Consider the following 24,295-nt stretch of genomic DNA (forward strand, 5'->3'; position numbering starts at 1 on the left):
CTCCCCTGACCCTGGGATTCTCCAGGCAAGAACACTGGGGTGGGTTGCCATTTCCTTCTCCAGTGCATGAAAGTGAAAAGTGAAAGTGAAGTCGCTCAGTTGTGTCCGACTCTTAGCGACCCCATGGACTGCAGCCCACCAGGCTCCTCCATCCATGGAATTTTCCAGGCAAGAGCACTGGAGTGGGGTGCCATTGCCTTCTCCCTGATGATCCCTGTAGTAAGCTTATTCTGTCCTTGGCTTAAATAACTAACAGTGTTATCACTTGAAATCTCCACAAAAGTTCTGAACTATACAATACCCATTGACCAGGAATTGGTGAGACTTGAAATCTTGAAATTTTGTTTCTTTTTTTTTTTTTTTTTTAATATTATTTTATTAGTTGGAGGCCAATCACTTTACAACATTTCAGTGGGTTTTGTCATACATTGACATGAATCAGCCATATAGTTACAAGTATTCCCCATCCCGTTCCCCCCTCCCACCTCCCTCCCCACCCGACTCCTCAGGGTCCTGTTTCTTAAATAGTTGAAACCCTCCTATGTGCTATGATTTGAACTTGTAAATTGAGTGTTAATTGAACTGGGTTGACTTTTCAACCGGGTTCCTCAGGTTTGTCAAGAAGAGAGGTCCAAGTGTAACCCTTGTAACACTGAGTTCTGTAACACTACATATAATACATTTGGGGGGGGAGTGTTAAAATTACACCCTAAGGAAAAATATTTTACAATAAAATTTGTGTTCTACGTTAAGTGTGATAAATGGGTATCATTACTTGAAATGTAAATATTTACATTTTTGTTATATATGTCTTTGTTAACATCCACAGGGACATGAGAAAAACTGGTGGTTTTTTTAAAAAGGTCCTTGGACTAATATCAGCAGTTAATGTTCAAATCCCATTTTTACACTTATCTGTGTATGACTTTGCTTGCCACACAAGTGTGTTTGAGGGTGGAAGTATGAGGAACTGGGAGGTTGAGATTCTTTATGTTCTTTTCTTCCTCCTGTCAGATTTCCAAATTAATATTTAGTAAGCCAATGGTAATGGAGTAGATAAGTGATTTCAAACCAGGTATTTGGTAGCTCTATAATACCATAGAGACTATTGCAGATTCAAGGACAATAGGAGTGGTGATCAACTGTCAACTTAGCAGAAGAGGCTCCAAGTAGGTGAATCTGCTTTGTGTCAAATTCTCAGTTCTACATATTTTGGCATTTTACACTTCAGTCCTCACACTTAGACTGCAAAGTATCCTTATTCCTTGAGCCAGTCCAGAGTTTTTAGTACATTGCAAAAGGTCACACAACTTGTGATGATCTTGGGATCTGGTGTCAGAAATTGATTCCAGTGCCTGTACTTGTAGCCCTCTCTGCGTTAGAATTATGGGTGGGGAAAGGAATGATACACTCCCTCTATAAATCAGGCCAATAATACATTTCTTTGGTTGTTTGCTAAAAGACGTTTGTTTAGCAAGAGTAGAGATAATTTAGGGTGGGGATCTGGAATGAACCAGGCTCTGCATGACCTATTTGACTTTAAGTTACTAATTGTGCCTCAGTTTCCTGATTTGTAAAATAGGAATAATAACAGATTGTTGTGGAGAGTAAATTAATTTGTACATGTTATGTAGTTTGAACAATATCTGTTACCCACTATGAATTCAAATCATCTATTTACTTGTTTGATATATTTCTATATCTCTGTTTGGGAAGACATAGTCTTTTTAAATTAAATTTAATACTCAGAATAGATTGGTATCATTTTTAGCTTTATTTCTGTTATTATATTTTCCCTTTTGCTTATATATCTACTTGATCTTATTTTATGTGATATCATTTCAGGTTCCTATATGATAGTGGACTCTTCAGATCATGACCCTGGAGAAAAAGCCAGACTTCAGCTGCCTACAATGAAGGAGAATGACACTCACTGTATTGACTTCAGTTACCTGTTATACAGCCAGAAGGGGCTGAGTCCTGGAACTTTGAACATATTGGTTAGGGTTAATAAAGGACCTCTTGCCAATCCAATTTGGAATGTGACTGGATTCACGGGTAGAGACTGGCTTCGGGCTGAGCTAGCAGTGAGCACCTTTTGGCCCAATGAATATCAGGTAATCATCTGTTCTTTTCTGGTTCATGATTTGATGTCATTGGATCTCACTGTGTATATAATACTTAGAGGTAAATTCTAGCCCCATAGGAATGAGAGATGATTTCTTTAGTCCTCCTCCACCACTGTTCTTGAGAAAATGTTTACATATATTGGCACAAAATCTTCAAAGTACAGAAGATATTTCAACATATGGAAAAAGGTAGTGTAGGTACAAAATTTGTTGGTTGTTTGGCAAAGAGCTGCTTACTGACAGACATATTTCTGTATCTCTGTTCTGGAAGAAATAGTCTTATTGAGTTGAGCATAATATTCAGACTGGATTGGTTCAATAACTTCCTGAAAATAATATTCAAAAATAGACATGAAAAAGAACTTCATGAAATATGTTATCTGAAGAGAGGCATCTTCAATAATTTTTAAATATTTTGTCACAAAAAAAAGCAAACAAAGCCTCACCAAGAATTTGAGTTCTGGCTTCAAGGTAAAACTAAAGGATTTCAGTTTAGAGTCTTCATTCTAGTGACTAGGGGACTGCTTCATTCTATTCCATTGCCACTTGACTGTCTAATTACTCATTATGACTCGAAAGTCTCTCTGTACATGACCTATCAGGGCTTTTCCAGCCAAACCATTAAAAAAAAAAACCAACAAAAAAAACATGGTCCATATGTTGGACCAACCAAACATGATCTTTGGATTCTACTCCTCACAAATGCTTGATTTAATTAATAAGTAAACTGAACAATGAATAGTGTCAGTACCTACATTGTGAGTTGTGTGACTGAGTTTATATGGTTTAACCAAAAAAGTCCATTTACCAGTTTGGAAAGTTGTTAAGTAATCTTCATGTGAGGTTCAGTACCTGGTAACAGAAAGTTCTCTCTCCTGAAAATTCCCTTCTGTGCTAGATCTTGGAATTTAAACTTTTAAAAGAATTGCCTATTTGTAGCTTATTATAGAGCTTAACAGAGATGGGTTACTTAAAATTATATTTTTATTATCATCAGTGAGTAATTTATAAGGTAATAAACTATTTCTACTTTAAAATAAAGCATGTTAAGTTTATCTTTATTCCTGGGAAGAGGGGAGAGGGAATCAATCCATTGTTTTAATTGCTTTGTTTTTGAATTGCTTTTTTGTTTGTTTGTTTTATTAAAAGTCTCTTACTTCATAGTTATAGTTCTAAAGGTAAGGTTCTCCGTTTAGGGTTATGTGTCTATGAAGATTTCAGTGGATTCTTATTAGGTGCTAGTTGATTCCATTATTCCTGAACAGAAGGTTGTTTCTCGGCAATCCTGGAGAGCCATCTGCTTCTTCAGGGCGCACAGCTCTAGGAGGGCTGCTTATGTGGTAGGTGAGTGGATGGAGCTGTGTAAAACTAATGCTAAAAGCACTGAAGCAAGATTAATGGCTCATCTCTGACAACAGTGGGCTGATGACTGTCATTGCTGGGTCAACCTCACGGCACATTGTCTTTGTACTAATTTCTTTATAATCTGTTACTGGAGCTTAGCACAACACTAAAAAGAAAAAGCTCCGATTCAGCAAAACAAAGCTGTCAATGAATTCAGCCTCCTTAAAATAAGTTAAAGGACTTCCCTGGTGGCTCAGACAGTAAAGCGTCTGTCTACAATGCGGGAGACCTGGGTTCAATCCCTGGGTTGGGAAGATTCCCTGGAGAAGGAAATGGCAACCCACTCCAGTACCCTTGCCTAGAAAATCGCACGGACGGAGGAGCCTTGTGTCCATGGGGTCACAAAGAGTTGGACACGACTGAGCGACTTCACTTCTCTTCAATTTAAATTAAAGCTCAGATAACAAACCTAGCAGAAATATTAAAAATTTGGATTCTAGAGTCAGGTTGCTTATATTCAGCCCTGTTTTTTATTCGCTACCTGCATAAATAGTTCATTGAAGGATCAAATTTTTAATTATATCTTTGGAAATAAAAACCCATAGAGGTAGATCTTGGTAAATTCAACAAATAATGTATCTGTTGTATCATACTGCTGATCCTTTGTAAGTTAGAAATAGCGTACATTATGCTTTCTCCTATTTTTTGGTAAGATCTATCTTTGAATCATTGATATAACATTTTCTTTCTTTCTCTCTCTCTTTTTTTAACCAACTTGTAATTTCTATTTTATTTTGTTATTTTTAATTGAAATATAGTTGATTTACAATGTTGTGTTAATTTCTGCTGTAGAGCAAAATGATTCAGTTGTACATATGTATATATTCTTTTTAATATTCATTTCCATTATGGTTTGTCACACTTTACTGAATATAGTTCCCTATGCTATACAGTAGGACCTTGTTTATCCATTCTATTTGTAATAGTTTGCATTTACTAATGCCAAACTCCCAGTCCATCCCTCTTCCTCCAACCCTTCCCCCATAACATTTCCTTAGGGTGCAGATTTCTGTAATGTTGCTTTTAATGTTGAGCTCTCATACCAAGAACTGGATGAATATTTCTTTGTTCAGTTTCATTTTGCATGACAAAGCTGCCTAGGTTACTTGTACCTGCGGTACCTCAAATAAAACCGTGCAAAAGGAACCTGTGCAAGTTTCAACCTGGCCAGTGAGATCTTTTTGGAGATCTCTTTGTCTGAGAAAAGGATTGCTAAATACATAGAACCTGTGGGTAAATGTCTCTTTGTTGCAGACTAAAATTTGAGCAATAGATCATTCCTTACATGATTACTTTGCTTCCACATCCTTTTCCTTAACCTGCAAAACTTAACGATCAATGAGAGAAAATAACAGAGTAGAATATTTTTTATTCATGTGCTTAGTGCTCAATAAATTACTTGATTGATGTTTTCATTGATTTTTGTCATTCAGATGTTGGTAGTATCTGTTTAACAGTTATTAGAAACATCTGTATTTATGTAGGAGTTTTGCTATTAGGAAATAACATGAAAAACTTTGACTATTGCTTAATGCAGAATCTTTTATGTATTTTTAAAAATTAAAATATAGCCATTGCAATGTGCCATTGTACAAGTCTACTCTTTATTCATAAACAAATGCCATTTATTTTTAATTTTTCCAGACTCTAGGTTAAGTAGAATTGTGATATTCATAGAAATTGATCTTGGTTTCACAGTTTTCTCAACTTCTCTTCTCCAGAGACCTTAGTCTCTGGACTTTTTCTTTACCCTTTTTTTGTTTGCTTGTTTTAACCTGCTCGTTTTTCTAGCTCCTTTTCCTTTTGTTTCTCTAGTGAAGACTCTTGTCTGTCTTTGCTTCAACCATATTCTGTATCTGACCAGCCATCTTGTACAACCCCTTTTCACCCAACTTTAGTATTAACAACAGAAGCAATCAAAAATAGGCTGAGAATAGTACTACTTTTAATTATTAATAGTATGGGATAACTTTTGTATAAAAATCACGATCCTGGAAGTGAAAACAAATGCTCCTTGCAAGCCAGTCCTTCTTTTTTCCATTTTTCTGTTGAACTAAATATCTGAAAAAGATGCAATATATCTTTGGTATGGTTTTCCCCTCCCACAGATTCCATCTTATCAGATGCCTAAAGAGAAGATTGATGTGGTAATTTAATTACTAGTTTTCAACCTCAAGAAACCTCAGATTTGAAAAAAAAGATACATGAACTTGTGAAATAAAGGCAAAAGTGATTCTCTGAATAATGAATTTTGGTTACCTGGAAGATTAGGATAAGGGCCCATGGACTCTGGGGCCAGCACTTCTTGGGTGAATCTTGACTCTCCTATTTAGCAGATGTGCAGTCTTGGGGGTGTTCTTTAATCTCTTTAGCTGTAACTTCCTCATCTGAAAAATGAAGATCACAACAGTACCTGTCTCATTGGGTTTTCTAAGTATTAAATGAGTTAATAGTAGTAAACTACTCATATAGTGGGTGTTTATCATAAATTAGGTTAACATTATGATGAATAAATAAAAAATAACATGAACTCTGTTGGATTTAATAAGTTCTCAGCATTTTTCTTTACTTGTGAAACATACTATTTTTTTTTTTAAATAGTAGATTTAGGTTCATAGCCAATTTGAGAGGAAGGTTCAGAGACATCCTTTTGTATTCCTGGTTCTCACATATGCTTAGCCTCCCCCATTATCAGCTCCTACCAGAGAGGTATGATTGATGAACCTGTGTTTGTTATAATAGATGAACCTGTATTGACATGTCATGGTCACTCAAGGGCCTTCCCCGGTGACGCTAGAGGTAAAGAACCTGCCTGCTAATGCAGGAAACATAAAAGACTCGGGTTCAATCCCTGATTTGGGAAGATCCCCTGGAGGAGGGCATGGCAATCCATTCCAGTGTTCTTGCCTGGAGAATCCCATGGAGAGAGTAGTCTGGCACAGTCCATAGGGTCTCAAAGAGTCGGACATGACTGAAGCTACTTAGCGCAGCACAGCACGATCACTCAAAGTCTGTAGTTAATTTTAGGGTTCACTCTTGGTGTTACACATTCTAAGGCTTTAGACAAATAAGTAATGACATATATTCATCATTATAGAATCAGAGTATTTTCACTGCCTGAAAAGTCCTTTGTGTTACACCTATTCATTCCTCTCCACCCCACTCTCTTTTTTTCAGGTTTTTAATTTATTAAAATGTCTGATTTTTTTACACATTATTAGCACATCATGCTAACTTCTGGAGATACATGGGTAAAATCCCTCTTTTCCTGAAGCTTACAGTCTAGCTTGGCCATATAAAGATGTAAAGAAATGTAAAGATAAAAATGTTAATCAGAGGTGGGGTCTGCCTTTAAGGAGCCTCGTCCAGATGGGCATGTGAGATAAGCGTAGATAAAGCTTTGAAACAATATATATTTAATGTAATATATATTTAATAACAATTATTAAATGACTTAAGAGGGATAGATATAAAATGAGGTGGGAAAAATGAAAACAAAGAATTGTTTCCAAAGTAATTTGAGACAGAAATGGATCTAGAATTCTTGCCTCTTGATTTCTCTGTTTCTTGATTAGTTTGCTTTCTAGTGTATCTGTTTTGGTTAACCAGCTCTGTCTATGGTGAAACAGGACTAGCAAATGTGAATTTTATTTCTGACATAAGCGTTGCAGTGATACAATAATACATAAGGAATTATTTCTCACCTGTGTCTTTAGAACAATAGATGTCTTTTTAGCTTAGTGTACTAATTATAGAAAATATCATATTACATGCATTTTATTTGCCATGGTTACAAGTTGCTAATTCCTCCTATTTTTATAGACCTTAAGTAAGTACTGTAAATTTTTAAATTGCTTACTAAACAGAAGCAAAAAGAAAGAAAACAAAAAACAAACCAAATATCATGAGGTATTATCTCAGTGTTAAATCTCAACTGAAGAATAGCACACCTCTAAGAATATAATTTTCTCCACTCTGGAAATCTGACCTGTCTTGAATGTGTAAAACTAAATTCTGCTTTGGGATTAAATCCATTAGTTTCTTACTGAACAGTGAGGTTGTTACCAAATGAGGCAGGCAGATATAACTTCCAAAACTATTAGTGGAAACCTAATCTGCTGTTTTCCATTAACTGGGTGCACATCATTAATCACAAAAATGATGCGTGTTGAAAACTACAGGGGTTTGGCCTGAAATTGGAAAGTGATAATATAGCAGAATGTGCCTTTCTTTTCTCACCCCCTAATTCACTGAGAAATAAACACTGGACTTTTGCAAGCCATTTTCTTCTTAACATTTTCCACTGGTTTATAAAAAAAAAAAACTGTAAGAACTGGACAAGCATGGGGTCTTTTATTTTTGTTTCCATTTTAAAGGTTTATGTTAACATGTATTGCACTGATATTTTGGCAGTGGAATGTTTGTTGCACTCCAGAGATACTGCTGCTTTGGATCCAAGAAGATTGGGACTTAAACCAAATGACTGTTTACAAAAATAAAAAGTCTTTAAAAGATTGCTCTTGAAGGAGAGGGGCTGAAATAAGAGCACGCTCATGAACCATCCATGCAAAGCATGAGGAAAAGAGGATAGCACTCCTGTGGCATAGCTCTTGGGATGCTTCCAGTTTTTACTGGTCTTTATCCAACCGTGTAGAGCCCCACTGAAGAAAGGAGGGTGGCAATATTTTTCTTTCCTAGATGGATTTTCTTTCCTAGTCTGCTTGAGGCACTATAACAAAATACTACAGACCAAGTGACTTAAACAACAGAAATTTATTTCTGTTATGGTGTGAAGGCCAAAGATCAAAGTGCTGGTCTATTTGTTTTCTGGTGAGAGCTTTCTTCCTGGCTTGCAGATGCCCACCTCCCTGTGACCTCACATCATAAAGAGAGAGTGCTCTGGTGTCCCGTCCTCTTCTCCTGTGGGCAGCAGGCCAGTCGGACTAGGGTCCCACTCTTTTAACCTCATGCAAAGTCACTTCAGTCATGTCCTACTCTTGCGACCCCATGGACTATGTATAGCCTGCCAGGCTCCTCTCTCCATGGGATTCTTTTTTTTTTTTTTCCTGGTAAAAAGGGTCATTTATTTATTTATTTTTTCATTTATTTTTATTAGTTGGAGGCTAATTACTTTACAGTATTGTAGTGGTTTTTGTCATACATTGACGTGAATCAGCCATGGATTTACATGTATTCCCCATCCCGATCCCCCCTCCCCCCTCCCTCTCCACCCGATCCCTCTGGGTCTTCCCAGTGCACCAGGCCTGAGCACTTGTCTCATGCATATGGGATTCTTCAGGCAAGAATACTGGAGTGGTTGCCACGCCCTTCTCTAGGGGATCTTCCCCACTGAGGATCCAAACCTTGTCAAATGCCTCCTGCCTTGGAGGCAGGTTCTTTACCTCTAGCCACCTGGGTTCTTAATTACCCCCTAAAGGCACAGTCTCCAAATACAATCACATCAGCAGTTAGGATTTCAGCTTAAGAATTTGGTGAGGTGTCGCAGGGGACACAATTCAGTCCATTTCACTAGGTGTATCGTGTAGGTGTAACATCTTCATTTACAACCATTATAAATGACTCTGGCTCATTATTTTATATGACAGTATTGTAGATATTATGAATTTTCTGTTCAGTAGTCTTTCTGCTCACTTTTTTCAGGTACTTTTCCACCTCATTTACTTCCCCAGCTTACTTTGCAGATAGGAAGGGCGCAGCACTAGCCAGTGAGCTTTGATGGAAAGTCACTTGGGAGACTTCTGGGAAAGATGTTATTCCCTGATTAAAAAGGGATCCATGTTGTTGCATGAAAACATGATGCTTGGCTCTACTGCAATTATTTTGTAACTCAGAAAAAGAAGGTCACAAATTGAGGGTAGCAGAAGGAAGTATGGAAGGAACCAGGGTCCTACTCTCAGGCAAAATAACAACAATAGCAATAAAAATAACATTATAGCAGCTTTTAGTTGAGTATTCTCCCATGCAGTTTAAGGCATCCTATTATGTCATGTCACATCTTTGTTGACCTTTCAGACAATCCCACCTCTCAACACATTGTTTGTAGATAGCACAAGTGAGATATATGGCAAAATTAAAAGTATTTGTATCTATCTACAAATGAAGCAGTTAATATTTTTCAGTCCAGTTACAGAGAGAAGACAATGCTATATACCTGAAATTGTAAATAGGACTATGATAAAATGAGTCAATGATCGAAAGGAATAGAGAGAAAGGAAGGAAGGATAATTTGTTGAGTTTCTACTACGTATAAAACATTGAGCTGGATACTTCCATATATGTCACCTTTACCTTGTTTTAATACTTGATCAAGTGTTAAGCTAATGTTTCTTATCTTCATGCATGGACTAAGTTGCTGATTATGAAGTGGTCAAAATTATTCCCCTTTTCCTCTTTACTAGTTTAATTTTTCTTTAAAGAATTTGAACTTCAGCCAAGTTAATCATAACTTAATAGGCTTCTTTAAGTTCTGGTAATAGTATTTGCCTAACATGGGCATTCTGGCTCATTTTTACAGTAGCACCATACCTTCTGTTTGATGGGCTCTTAACAAATCAGCTTTCTGCTGCTCATTTTTACTTTTAGTGGTTCCCTGTTTGTTTCACTGAAAGTACTCCCAATAGATTTGACAAAACTTCCACACTATTATTGGCATTGCTTTTCTTTAAAATGATCACCCTGTGAGGGTGACTTCTCTCTGGTTCCTGGCAGTGTTTGCCTTTATTATAAAACACCTGCTTTACTTTTCCTTTGGACTCTGTTTGCTTTGATTCACTGATGAAAGTTACAGTGTGTAAACAAATGAAGATAAGAGTCCTAGTAACACAATTACTATTGCAAGTATATGACAGAAGTCTCTTGTTATTCTACTACATCATACTTGTTTTCATTTAGTGTAGCAGGAACTGCCAGGTATCCCTCCACTAATTCTTTTGAGAAATATTTCCATGAAATTAATGCACTTCCCATTTAACAGATTGGAAAAATAATGAGCAGTAAGCAGAATTAGGCAGTATTTGTTCAGTTGATGACTTTTCTTAGGAGTTTGTTTTATCCAAGGGGATGGAGGAAGACAGATGCTCCAAAGAGTGGAATAGATGCCCATATTTCTCTTGCTCACTCACTTGTGTTCAGCTCAGCTTGTTGATTCGAGATTAATGCAGTTCTGATTCCTTGTTTTCCATGCTTCTTTATCCAACCACTCCAATATTCTTGCCTGGAGAATCCCATGGAAAGAGGAGCCTGGTGGGCTGCCGTCCATAGGGTCACAGAGAGTTGGCGACTGAGCACCCACAAATGGGCTGATCTCCATTTACCAAGATGAACAAAAATATATACCCTACTAGGACAGATTGATTATATCTGCCTCAGTATACCCAGCCAAAGATGGAAAAGTTCTATGCAGTCAGCAAAAACAAGACCGGGAGCTGACTATGGCTCAGATCATGAACTCCTTATTGCCAAATTCAGACTTAAATTGAAGGAAGTAGGGAAAACCACTAGACCATTCAGTATGACCTAAGTCAAATCTTTTATGATTATACAGTGGAAGTGAGAAATTGATTCAAGGTATTAGATCTAATAGAGTGCCTGAAGAACTATGAACAGAGGTTCATGACATTGTATAGGAGGCAGTGTCCAAGATCATCCCCCCAAAAAAGAAAAGCAGAAAGGCAAAACAGTTGACTGAAGAGGCCTTACAAATAGCTGAGAAAAGAAGAGAAGTGAAAAGCAAAGGAGAAAAGGAAAGATATACCCATTTGAATGCAGAGTTCCAAAGAATAACAAGAAGAGATAACAAAGCCTTCCTTACAGTTTCAATGCAAAAAAATAGAGGAAAACAGTAGAATGGGAAAGACTAGAGATCTCTTCAAGAAAATTAGAGATATCAAGGGAAAATTTCATGCAAAGATGAGCACAATAAAGGACAGAAATGGTATGGATCCAACAGAAGCAGAAGATATTTAGAAGATGTGGCAAGAATACAGAGAAGAACTATACAAAAAAGATCTTCATGACCTGCATCACCACGATGGTGTGATCACTCACCTAGAGCCAGACATCCTAATGTGAAGTCAAGTGGGCCTTAGGAAGCATCACTACAAACAAAGCTAGTGGAGGTGATGGAATTCCAGTTGCGATATTTCAAATCCTATAAGATTATGCTGTGAAAGTGCTGCACTCAATATGCCAGCAAATTTGGAAAACTCAGCAGTGGCCACAGGACTGGAAAAGGTCAATTTTCATTCCAATCCCAAAGAAAGGCAATCCCAAAGAATGCTCAAACTACCACACAATTGCACTCATCTCACACACTAGCAAAGTAATGCTCAAAATTCTCCAAGCCAGGCTTCAACAGCATGTGAACCCTGAACTTCCAGATATTCAAGCTGGTTTTAGAAAAGGCAGAGGAACCAGAGATCAAATTGCCAACATCTGCTGGGTTATTGAAAAAACAAGAGAGTTCCAGAAAAACATCTATTTCTGCTTTATTGACTATGCCAAAGCCTTTGACTGTGTGGATCACATCAAACTGTGGAAAATTCTGAAAGAATTGGGCATATCACAGCACCTGACCTGCCTCTTGAGAAACCTGTATGCAGGTCAGGAAACAAGAGTTAGAACTGGACATGGACCAACAGACTGGTTCCAAATCAGGAAAGGAATACGTCAAGGCTGTATATGGTCACTCTGCTTATTTAACTTATATGCAGAGGACATCATGAGAAACACTGGGCTGAAGGAAGCACAAGCTGGAATCAAGATTGCTGGGAGAAATATCAGTAACCTCAGATATGCAGATGACACCACCCTTATGGCAGAAAGCGAAGAACTAGAGAGCCTCTTGATGAAAGTGAAAGAGGGGAGTGAAAGAGTAGGCTTCAAACTCAACATTAAGAAAACTAAGATAATGTTATCTGGTCCCATCACTTCCTGGCAAATAGATGGGGAAACAGTGGAAACAGTGACGGACTTTATTTTTGGGGGCTCCAAAATCACTGCAGATGGTGAATGCAGCCATGAAATTAAAAGATGCTTGCTCCTCGGAAGACAAGTTATGACCAACCTAGACAGCATATTAAAAGGCAGAAATGTTACTTTGCCAACAAAGGTCTGTCTAGTCAAAGCTATGGTTTTTCCAGTAGTCATATATGGATATGAGAGTTGGACAATAAAGAAAACTGAGTGCTAAATAATTGATGCTTTTGAACTGTGGTGTTGGAGAAGACTCTTGAGAGTCCCTTGGACTGCAAGGAGATCCAACCAGTGCATTCTAAAGGAAATCAGTCCTGAATATTCATTGGAAGGACTGATGCTGAAGCTGAAACTCCAGTACTTTGGCCACCTGATGCGAAGAACTGACTCATTGGAAAAGACCCGGATGCTGAGAAAGATTGAGGGCAGGAGGAGAAGGGGATGACAGAGGATGAGATGGTTGGATGGTGTCACCAACTCAATGCGCTTGAGTTTGAGTAAACTCTGGTAATTGGTGATGGACAGGGAGGCCTGGCGTGCTGCAATTCATGGGGTCGCAAACAGTCAGATACAACTGAGCAACTGAACTGAACTGGGACAGAATCCCTAGCCAAACTCAAAAATACAAGGGGCAGGAATCATTTACTTTTCCAATCCATTTACTAATCCATTTAATCTGACAATGCTATACCACTTATAAATGCAATATCATATCAGTAAGAAAATTATAGATAACAGGTTAAAATCAGTTCCTCCTTCAGTTATTTTGTCTGCTTACTTTGATGGTCAATTAGAATTGGTGTTTCTTCTCCATGGTCTTTCGAGTTTCTGTACAACATGAATTTCTGTGCCTCCTCTGTCCATTTTCTTGACAAAGACTGATTTTTCTTTATTTTAGACTGCACGCGTTGTGTAACAAAATATTGCCTCATCAAGGGAAAAACAAAATTAAATTGGGTGACATTATGTTTTTATCGAAAATTTATTTTTTTGCTGTGGTGATTTCAGTTTCCATTCTTAGAACATAATGGAAAAAGGAAAGGTTGTAATTATGTCTTTTAGTATAGGCTTTTAAATTGAAGGAATGTAGTAGGTAGAAAATACAAATGGAAATGTCAGACATATTTGTAGTTTGTATCTATTTTACTATTCCTTTTGATAATGTATAGAATAATTATTCTGTTGTTTGTAATACAAGTGGGAAATTAAAGGAAAACAAACTTTGGACTTTGTAAATTAAAACATCCACTTATGTAATCTAGTGGACAATTTCTGGTTAATTTTAGCTGTCTTGATTTCAAAAGGGATTTTTAAAACTGTCATTATAAAACTAGCTACTACATGTTATTTCTGCATTTAGTTATATAAATAACCATTGCACACACCACTGGAATTCCCTGATGAGATTTAGATTCCTAATATTCTTTGAATGATCTTTTAAAAAATCATTCTTCTCAGCTTTCTCAAAGCAGTAAATCAATTCTCATTTTATGTTTAAAAATAAGGTGTATTAAATTTATACCAGGTAATGATTCAATAAAGTAAAAAAGAGTGGAAAATTTCCAGCACATAGAGATCAAAGATTGGTTCAAACTTAAACATCTTTAGATCCTGGAGTTTTGCAGTAACAGCACAAATATAATACTTGGAAACAGATATAGTGATTCTCTGGGTTAATATTTATTAAGACACTTTTGCTTTGGCTGTGAACTTCAACAAGTTAAACTTATGAAGAGGTGAAGCCAGTTTAGGTCCATAAATATTGGAGGGGATTTCTACCCTTTTTAAAATTTTGGTTGCTATTCATTTTCTTTTATGTTTTTTTCTCTTATTATCTACTGCCTTGTTTTGGGGAGGGTAGAAGTTGTAAGCAAAACATTAAACACTTAACCAAATAACTATTTTTTGAGTATGTCTATTATGTTAGATATTGTGACATGATGCATGAGAATTAGAAGGAGATGGTCTCTCTCTCTCTCTCTTTTTTTTATCTTGGTAGAGAATAAAGGTGAGGGCATTTTATATATTGGGTAAAGTTTTAAACTGCAAGTTTCAGTCTTAGTTCAATCCCAGGTCTATTGATCATCAGGTTCTTGTTCACTGAGTGACTACTTTGTGTGATCTTTAGAATTCTGGTCTCTATGATATGGGGCAATAGCTAGTCTAGTAATTATACATCTGTTTTATGAGGTAATGAAAGCCTCAAAGTATTCCGCTTAAAGCTCTTATTTACAAATGAAAGACACCAGCTAAAACCAGCAGTCAAAGATGGAATCGGAAAGATTTGGGATTCTCTTACAGCATGTTAGGGAAGTGGAATATCTAACCCTGAAGAAGGTAAGTGTCCCAGAACAGTTAATAATGATATTGACTTTCTCTCTGTAGGTCACTATGCATGACTCATTAATTAATTAATATCTCTTCCACAAGCATTTATCAAGCAATCTAATCTCTGCCAAGCACTGTTCTGGATGCTGGGAATATATAGTTCTGAATAAGTGTCAAGGCTCCTGTTCTCCCAGGAATTCTACTCTCGTGGGAGGGAGGAAAGCAGATGAATAAGGGAGTGAGCACAATACCGGATGGAGTGAGTGCTGAGAGGATGAGTTCAGTACAATGATGTGAGGGTTGGCGTTCCAGAAAACAGCTCGGAGCAGTAGTTCAGGAAGAACTGTTGGAGAAAGTGGGTTTCGCCTGGAGATCTTAGTGGCAGAGGGACCCAGGCTTGCCAAGACCAGGGAAATGCTGTAGCAACAGAGCTAGAAGCTGACAAAGGCCCTAAATCTGGGGAGATGGGCTTCGTGGTTGGACAGAGGGTAGGTGGTTGTTACTGTTCAGTCACTAAGCCGTATCCGACTCTTTGCGGCCCCATGGGCTGCAGCAGGCTGGGCTTCCTTGACCTTCGCTGTCTCTGGAGTTTGGTCAAGTTCATGTCCATTGAGTTGGTAATGCCATCTAGCCTCAACTTCTCTGCAGAGGGTGCGGTGGATGAGGGGACAGTCGGAGCAGCAGTCAAAGGAGACCTTTTCTAGAATGAGATGCACCTGGCTTTAGTTATGTGGCTCTCTGCCATCCAAGAAACCATTTGAACACTTTTAGAAGATTTTTGTCAAGGGATTCTGTTTACTCATTTTTGGTCTTATCTTGTACATCTTCCAGATTTATATTCTTCTTTAGTCTTTTTGACTGCTTGCTGTCTAGTCACAGCCCTACTTGCTTATCATCTTTGTAATGGTTCCCTCACTGTTTTCCCTTGCCTTAAATTCTATTATAAATCAGTTACTTTTGGGCAGATGCTATTTTGATGATATTGACCTTCTCAGATTTTGTCAGTGTTTCCTTTAAAGTCAAAATGTTTAGCCTTCTTTTGAGGTTCTTCATAATTTAGCCTCAGGCAATTACTTCAGTCTCTCTACTAATTCTTTTTTACACACACCTTCTGCTTTAGTCTGAAACCTGCTTTAGTTGTTCTTTGGTCAATTTGGGTACTTTGTGTGAATTTAAACATTATATATATATATATATATATATGCATATATACACACATATATATATAATGCTTATATATATCTTAATATGTATAATATATATCTATATAGAATATGTATACCTTACATATAATATTTATTATATATATGCTTATTTATAATTATATGTTATATGTATAAATATATGTGTTATATATTATCATGCTAAATAGCTTCAGTCATGTCCAAGTCTCTGCAATCCTATGGACTATAGCCCACCATTAAGAAAAGTACTTTTCTTAATTAAGAAAAGAACTACTTTTATTTCAGAGATGAGGACCTGAGAAAGGATAACTGACTTGTGTAAGGTTACGTTGCTAGCTAGAATTCCGTTGGATTTCCTAGAGGTGAATTCTAGTTCCTCTCTAATGTGCCAGGATGTGTTTGTTGATAATGATTTTTCAGCCTTGGTCTCAGAGGACAATTTGATTTTCTGATTAAATATTAAATGATGGTATAAGAGTAAGGTTGTAACTATTTCACTTCCATATACCAGTTCAGGAAGTTTTTTCTTTTTATTTGTTGCTAATATTTCTTTAGAAACATTGAATGATTTTATGGTTTGTCTATTAAGAATTGATTGGCTGAAGTAAGCTGAACACTTAAGGGTCAGTCTAGAACTCTGGTGGACTGGATTTAATTTCTATGAGCAAGTATTTATTTTCTTGTTATTGCATGCTTAGCACTAATCTAGGCTCTGAAATAAAACAATGGAAACAATTTCATACCTTTTTTTAGGGAATATAAAGTCAACTCAGGAAACTGGTTATGTTTTGACAAGTTTTGGTGGTAGGTGATGCTTAAATGGGGTTCTGCTATACATTTTTCTCTATTTTGCATGTATTCGCAAATGCCATAATACTGGAGTACGTAGCATTCCCTTCTCTAGAGGATCTTCCTGACCTAGGGATCGAACCCATGTCTCCTACGCTGCAGGTAGTTTCTTCACCATCTGAGCCACCCGGGAAACCCAATGAAACAATAGGAAGAAACAAAAGTCTTCTGAGGGACAGAAAACATCTGTATTGGCTCTCTTGTATGAGCTCCAATAAGGGAGCAACACACAGGCTCTGTGGTCAGAAAAAATGGAGTGGCATCTGGGTATGCATAGCAGGAGTGAAAAGGAGTTTGTTTCTCCATGATGAGGCATAGATAGTGCCCCCAGCAGTCAGAAGTGGGAGTGATTGTATTGTGTGAGGGGACAGCCACATTGGTCAGCTGAAGTGGAGGGTTTTGACATGAAGAGGAATGAAAGATGACATTGAGTTGGTTGGACTTTGCTGTTTAGAAGTTTCCAAATCCAGGTCGTGAGATTTGCTAATCTGATTCCTAAATGTTTGTGAACCACTCAGAAGAGTTAATCAGCGGAGCAGTGTGATAACAGTGATGATTTTTGAAAGTCTTTCTTTTGAAGGCTGAACCCAGCAGATCAAAGATAGACCTCAACTCAGCGTCTGCTGGTTATCCCCGTACTGCTATTCTTCAAGCTCCATCTGTTCAAACGAGACTCTTGAAGTTGTGACATTCAACGTTTTTGGATGAAAACCTGTGGGGGGCGAGGGATATTTTTGTTATTTAGTTCCCTTTCTGCTAGGTAGAGATTTATTTATTATGAAAGGTAATCAGGTTTTGGCAGACAAACTCACATTTTTTTTAAAAAAGTCTATTCAGGGATTCTGCCTTTGTCAACAGAATTGCTAAATTTTGTTCATTTAAGCTTATTCTTTCCACTGAGATTGTCAGGGAACTTTCTTTTATTATAAAGGATGAAGGCTTGTCCAGGTGATGCTCTTCTCCTCCATCTGCCCATTAAATCCTTAATCTCCTACACCTGGGTGGCATCTAATCCCTTATTTGCTTTATGTACCCAGTGGTTTCAAGTTGGACAAGTTCTGTGTCAAATATGCCAACAAAGTTAAGTTTCCTGTGCCATAAAAGGATATGCTATGCCCCAAGATCTCCTGGAAAAGAAAGTAGATTGCTGTTCACAAATGGGTCTGCTGGTTTTAATGCAGCCCAGTTGGTAAATGGCATTCACTCACTATACAACCAGGAGTGCCCTATTGATTGGCAACAGGAAGCTCCTTGTTCATGTTGAAAGTTCCTCTTGCTGGGTTGCTTGCCTCTGAGAATTGTCAGTATGCTGCCTTTGTGATGCAGTAAAAGGTTCTTTCTGCTTTTTTTTTTTTTTTTAATTGCTATTTGCTTCTCTGCTTGGAGCCGGCTGATGGACTTGAGTTGTAAAGCCCAGAAGTTTTACATGAGTTTGTTTTTGGATGTTCCTTGGTCAGGGTTCTTTTTGGAAGAAAGTCAGGCAAATAATACAGGAGGCAGAGTTATCCATTGCTTCTTAGTTATCACTGTACCACCTTAAATTCAGTAGGCTACCTTGTCAAGAGTTCATGCCCTGAATTGAATTTCAGGCTTGAACCCCACTCTAGTTCAGAGAGAGCTCACATTGCAGAAGCAGTCTGCTCAGTTCAGTTACATAAACCTTCCTCACAAATCATCTCTACACCAGCGAGAGCTTGTATATCCATCAGCTTACCTTGTGTGATAACTGGGAATCAGGACAGGCACAATCCATTTCCTCTGTTCTTCAACTAAAACCCTATAGACAATATAACTAACTTGGTAAAGGACAGTGCTTCTTAAGCCAAGACAGGGTGTATCTCACTTAACTTAAAAAAAAAAGGAAGAAAAAAAAAGCATTTTTCCTTGTCCAGTACTTTTGCGTCTGTGTTTAGCTGTCATATAAATGGATGACATTGGTTTGTAGAAGCAGAGGCTGGAACTTTTTATTTTTTCATTGCCATTACTAAAAAGACAGAAGATAGGGAGATTATTTAAACCATAATTTGTGCTCACATTGCCTGGAGGAGGTGAATTGGTATCAGCCTGAAAATGGAAAAATTTTCCATAAAAATGGTGTTAGTTAACTTTGAGAAGTTTTTAAAAATTATGAATGTTTTAATTTTGAGGGACTCACATGCATTAAGAGTGACACTTGGACTTTTTAATCACAACCTGACCACACAAAATTGCTTTAATTGTTAACTGGTATCAAGGTTCTCTCCTTCAGCAATACAGAGTGGTTGGGACCATGAGAAGTTAATTGCAGCTTCAGGCAGTACTTGCAGTGAGAGAAGTTTCAAACTGTTTTATGAGCAGCCCCCATAGCCTGGTTTCTTGTTGCTTTGGATAGGGTTTGATATCCTCACTAATGGACCTGTGTATCCACATCTGGTCTCTGACATTTCCCTACTGTTTGGATCTTTCGCAAAGACACCTGACTCTTCCTGGACTGGGGATTTTCCCATCCCTCTCTACCTTCAGCTTTGCTTCTAAGGCATCTTCATGGACTGAAAAAAATGGAGATCTCGGAAAACATAGAATCTGTCATTTTCTTAAATAAAATTTATTTGATGCAAAAATTTTTTAAATCATCTCCCCAAATCAAGTTTTAAAAACTCACACAAGACAATCTAAATGCAACTGCATTGCAAAATTAGTATCCTTTGACTAATTAACCCACCAATATTTATTAATTATCTATAATGTAAGGTACTATGATGGTGCTAAAGGGAATATAATAAAATATAGAAATTGGGTGAATTTAACTCAGATGACCATTATATCTACTACTGTGGGCAAGAATCCCTTAGAAGAAATGGAGTAGCCATCATAGTCAACAAGAGAGTCTGAAATGCAGAGTCTGGATGCAATCTCAAAAACAACAGAATGATCTCTGTTTGTTTCCAAGGCACCATTCAATATCACGATAATCAAAGTCTATGCAATGACCAGAAATGCTGAAGAAACTGAAGTTGAATGATTCTATGAAGACCTACAAGACCTTTTAGAACAAACACCCAAAAAAAGATGTCCCTTTCATTATAGGGGACTGGAATGCAAACTAGGAAGTCAAGAAACACCTGGAGTAACGCAAATTTGGTCTTGGAGTACAGAACGAAGCAGGGCAAAGGCTAATAGAGTTTTGCCAAGAGAATGCACTGGTCATAGCAAACACCCTTTTCCAACAACGCAAGAAAAGACTCTACACATTGACATCACTAGATGGTCAACACCAAAATCAGATTGATTATATTCTTTGCAGCCAAAGTTGGAAAGCTCTATACAGTCAGCAAAAACAAGACTGGGAGCTGACTGTGGCTCAGATTATGAACTCTTTATTGCCAAATTCAGACTTAAATTGAAGAAATTGGGGAAAACCACTAGACCATTTATGTATGACCTAAATCAAACCCCTTATGACTATACAATGAGAGTGAGAAATAGATTTAAGGGACTAGATCTGATAGACAGAGTACCTGATGAACTATGGACGGAGGTTTGTGACATTGTACAGGAGACAGGAATCAAGACCATCCCCAAGAAAAAGAAATGCAAAAAAGCAAAATGACTGTCTGAGGAGGCCTTACAAATAGCTGTGAAAAGAAGAGAAGTGAAAAGCAAAGGAGAAAAGGAAAGGTATACCCATTTGAATGCAGAGTTCCAAAGGATAGCCAGGAGAGATAAGAAAGCCTTCTTTAGTGATCAATGCAAAGAAATAGAGGAAAACAATAGAATGGGCAAAACTCGAGATCTCGTCAAGAACATTAGAGATACCAAGAGAACATTTCATGCAAAGATGGGCTCTTTAAAGGATAGAAATGGTGTAGACCTAACAGAAGCAGAAGATATTAAGAAGAGGTGGCAAGAATATACAGAAGAACTGTACAGAAAAGATCCTCACAACCCAGATAATCATGATGGTGTGATCTCTCACCTAGAGCCAGGCATCCTGGAATGTGTAGTCAGGTGGGCCTTAGGAAGCATCACTACGAACAAAGCTAGTGGAGGTGATGGAATTCCAGTTGACCTATTTCAAATCCTGAAAGATGATGCTGTGAAAGTGCTGCACTCAATATGTCAGCAAATTTGGAAAACTCAGCAGTGGCCACAGGACTGGAAAAGGTCCGTTTTCATTCTAATCCCAAAGAAAGGCAATGCCAAAGAATGCTCAAACTACCACACAATTGCACTCATCTCACACATTAGCAAAGTAATGCTCAAAATTCTCCAAAGCAGGCTTCAGCAATACGTGAACTGTGAACTTCCAGATGTCCAAGCTGGATTTAGAAAAGGCAGAGGAACCAGAGATCAAATTGCCAACATCTGCTGGGTCATTGAAAAAGCAAGAGAGTTCTAGAAAAACATCAATTTCTGCTTTATTGACTATGCCAAAGCCTTTGACTGTGTGGATCACATCAAACTGTGGAAAATTCTGAAAGAGATGGGAATACCAGACCACCTGACCTGCCTCTTGAGAAACCTGTATGCAGGTCAGGAAGCAACAGTTAGAACTGGACATGGAACAACAGACTGGTTCCAAATAGGAAAAGGAGTATGTCAAGGCTGTATATTGTCACCCTGCTTATTTAAGTTATGTGCAGAGTACATCATGAGAAACACTGGGCTGGATGAAGCACAAGGTGAAATCAAGATTGCCAGGAAAAATATCAATAACCTCAGATATGCAGATGACACCACCCTTATGACAGAAAGTGAAGAAGAACTAGAGAGCCTCTTAATGAAAGTGAAAGAGGGGAGTGAAAAAGTTGGCTTCAAACTCAACATTCAGAAAACTAAGATCATGGCATCCAGTCCCATCACTTCCTGGCAAATAGATGGGGAAACAGTGGAAACAGTGGCTGACTTTATTTTGGGGGGCTCCAAAATCAACGTGGATGGTGACTGCAGCCGTGAATTTAAAAGATGCTTACTCCTTGGAAGGAAAGTTATGACCAAACTAGATAGCATATTAAAAAGCAGAGATAACAAAGGTCCATCTAGTCAAGCTATGGTTTTTCCAGTGGTCATGTATGGATGTGGTAGTTGAACTATAAAGAAAGCTGAGCGCTGAAGAATTGATGCTTTTGAACTATGGTGTTGGAGAAGACTCTTGAGAGTCCCTTGGACTGCAAGGAGATCCAACCAGTCCATCCTAAAAGAGATCAGTCCTGGGTGTTCATTGGAAGGACTGATGCTGAAGCTGAAACTCCAATACTTTGGCCACCTGATTCGAAGAGCTGACTCATTTGAAAAGACCCTGATCCTGGGAAGGATTGGCGGCAGGAGGAGAAGGGGACGACAGAGGGTGAGATGGTTGGATGGTGTCACTGACTCGATGGACATGGGTTTGGGTGGACTCCGTGAGCTGGTGATGGACATGGAGGCCTGGCTTGCTGTAGTTCATGGGGTCACAAAGAGTTGAACACAACTGAGCGACTTAACTGAACTGAACTGAATGGAGGAAAGGAAACTTTAAATCCTCTAAGTTGCTAATAATATAGACCAAAGTGAATCTAGTATTTTTGGTGATTCATGCAAGATAGGAAAAAAGAGGAATGAAAATGTGTTCAAGCCTCTCCATTAGTCAATTTTATTTCAGCTGTTAATTGTTCTGCACCAAAATCACAGTGATAAATTACTGAACGTGTGGATTTGGGGTTCTTAAAAATCTACTGAAAGGCATATTAACCTTTCTTTTTTCTTTTTTCAAACTTGCAAACAGTTAACTCTCTTCTAAAGCAATCAGGAAAAAAATGCTTAGAAGTCTGGTAGAATAAAGAACTGTTTTTGTGTTCAGAAACATTTTTGTTTTAGAGAAGAAATACCGAAATAGCCAGATAGGTACAATGCTGTGCTATCCAATCAATCTTTAAACTGCTATGAATAGAATGATTCATTTCTTGTAAGTTTTGTTTTATAAAACATGTTTCTTATCTTTTTCATTTTTAGATCGTCAACCTGTTTCTATCATCCTAGAAGGACCAGGGAACACATACTGATTTTGTGTTAAAATGATTTCTCTGGGAATTTAATGTTCTTCTCAATTCTCTTGAACAAATGGTTTTTTTAAATGCACTTCACAAATAGACATAAAGATGGCTTTTAAACTTAGTAATTGGTAGAATTGTACGTATTTTCAGCTGAAAGGCTTTAATGATTATTTTATCCAATCCCTTGATTTTGGAGCCTCACCGAGGCTTCGTGATCTCTGTGCCATACAAAGCGAAGTGGCCCGGTGGGTCAGGACTTCCTTCCTGTTCAATGTCTTTCAAGATAACTAATCATTTTAAGTATTTTGCAATCACATAACTTCTTCCCCTTTAAGTGAAAGATTGTTTTGTGTATTTTTATCATTCGTATCCCTTGAAATTACTGAAATCATAGATAGTTAAACAAGTTAAAGTGTCTGTAATGTTATGTTTCCCTGGTGTTGAATGCTGCTACCTTCAGCATTGATATACATTAAAGAATATATTACTCTGAGTATTATCCTTTTTTTTTTTCCATAAGGAAGCTGTGGTCCTTGTTCTTAGTATTATACTTTTTTGCGCTTGGTGTGATCATGTGGGAAGAGCTCTGACATCACCCGCATTTACTGCTGAGGAGCAAACAGCACCAGTGCGGCTCTCTTACTGTGTTTTAAGTAAACTACTGGCAAAGCATGGAGCACACTTCATAATGGTTTTTATGCTCTAGACTTGTGAAGTCATGGGCTGTGATAGGATCTTCCGTGACTCTGTTTTATTCTGACCACAGTGCAGCTTTTGTTTTTTGACTGTAAGTGCCTCTATTATTTCAACGAGTATTAAGACTTCAAATAATTGTTAAGTGAGTGTTGTGATTGAGATAATAGACTCTTAGAACTGCAATAACAGTGGAGATCTTTTGCACTTTAAATCCTGTGTAACAGTAGTCCAAGCATTTTAAAGAAGAACTCTCCATTTTAGAAAGAGAAATATGGTTCAACAATTTATTTTAATGGAATAAAACTAAATAATGAGTCTTCATGCCACAACTTTAAGTCTTCCAGCTTAAAAAGGAAATCAGTTTACAGGAGAGATTATGTTAACTTCTTGAAGTAGTACAGAGTTACTTTTACTTAAAGACTACATAATTTATGAGAGTAATATTAGTGAATATTGAATGGTATTCCACCCATATTTAAACACCTAGACTGTGGCATGGAAGAGAATTAATGAAAAATATAATAGGACAATTACACTTATGGGTATGATCTCTAAGTATTTATTCTTATCTCCCTCTTCCGCCATAGGCACACCTTCACCCATATCCCCCTCCACCAACCAAGGACATCTTCCTATAGACTGACAGCTATTTTAACTCCTTAAAGGAAGAGCAGTAATAGGCGTTCATAGTGAAAAAGTC

The 24,295-nt window shown here is 37.6% G+C and overlaps 1 protein-coding gene across 2 annotated transcripts in view; it reads left to right on the top strand.

Moving 5' to 3' along the window:
* PTPRK (protein tyrosine phosphatase receptor type K) overlaps positions 1-24,295 on the top strand; it is a 604,099-nt gene that overhangs the window by 218,976 nt on the left and 360,828 nt on the right. For both annotated transcript variants that reach the window (XM_065931350.1, XM_065931351.1), the window contains exon 3: positions 1,846-2,117. In XM_065931350.1, coding sequence (XP_065787422.1) covers positions 1,846-2,117 — 272 coding nt within the window. The remainder of the gene's footprint in view (positions 1-1,845; positions 2,118-24,295) is intronic.

The sequence above is a fragment of the Muntiacus reevesi genome, chromosome 3 (assembly GCF_963930625.1).
Source record: "Muntiacus reevesi chromosome 3, mMunRee1.1, whole genome shotgun sequence".
NCBI classification, from domain to species: domain Eukaryota; kingdom Metazoa; phylum Chordata; class Mammalia; order Artiodactyla; family Cervidae; genus Muntiacus; species Muntiacus reevesi.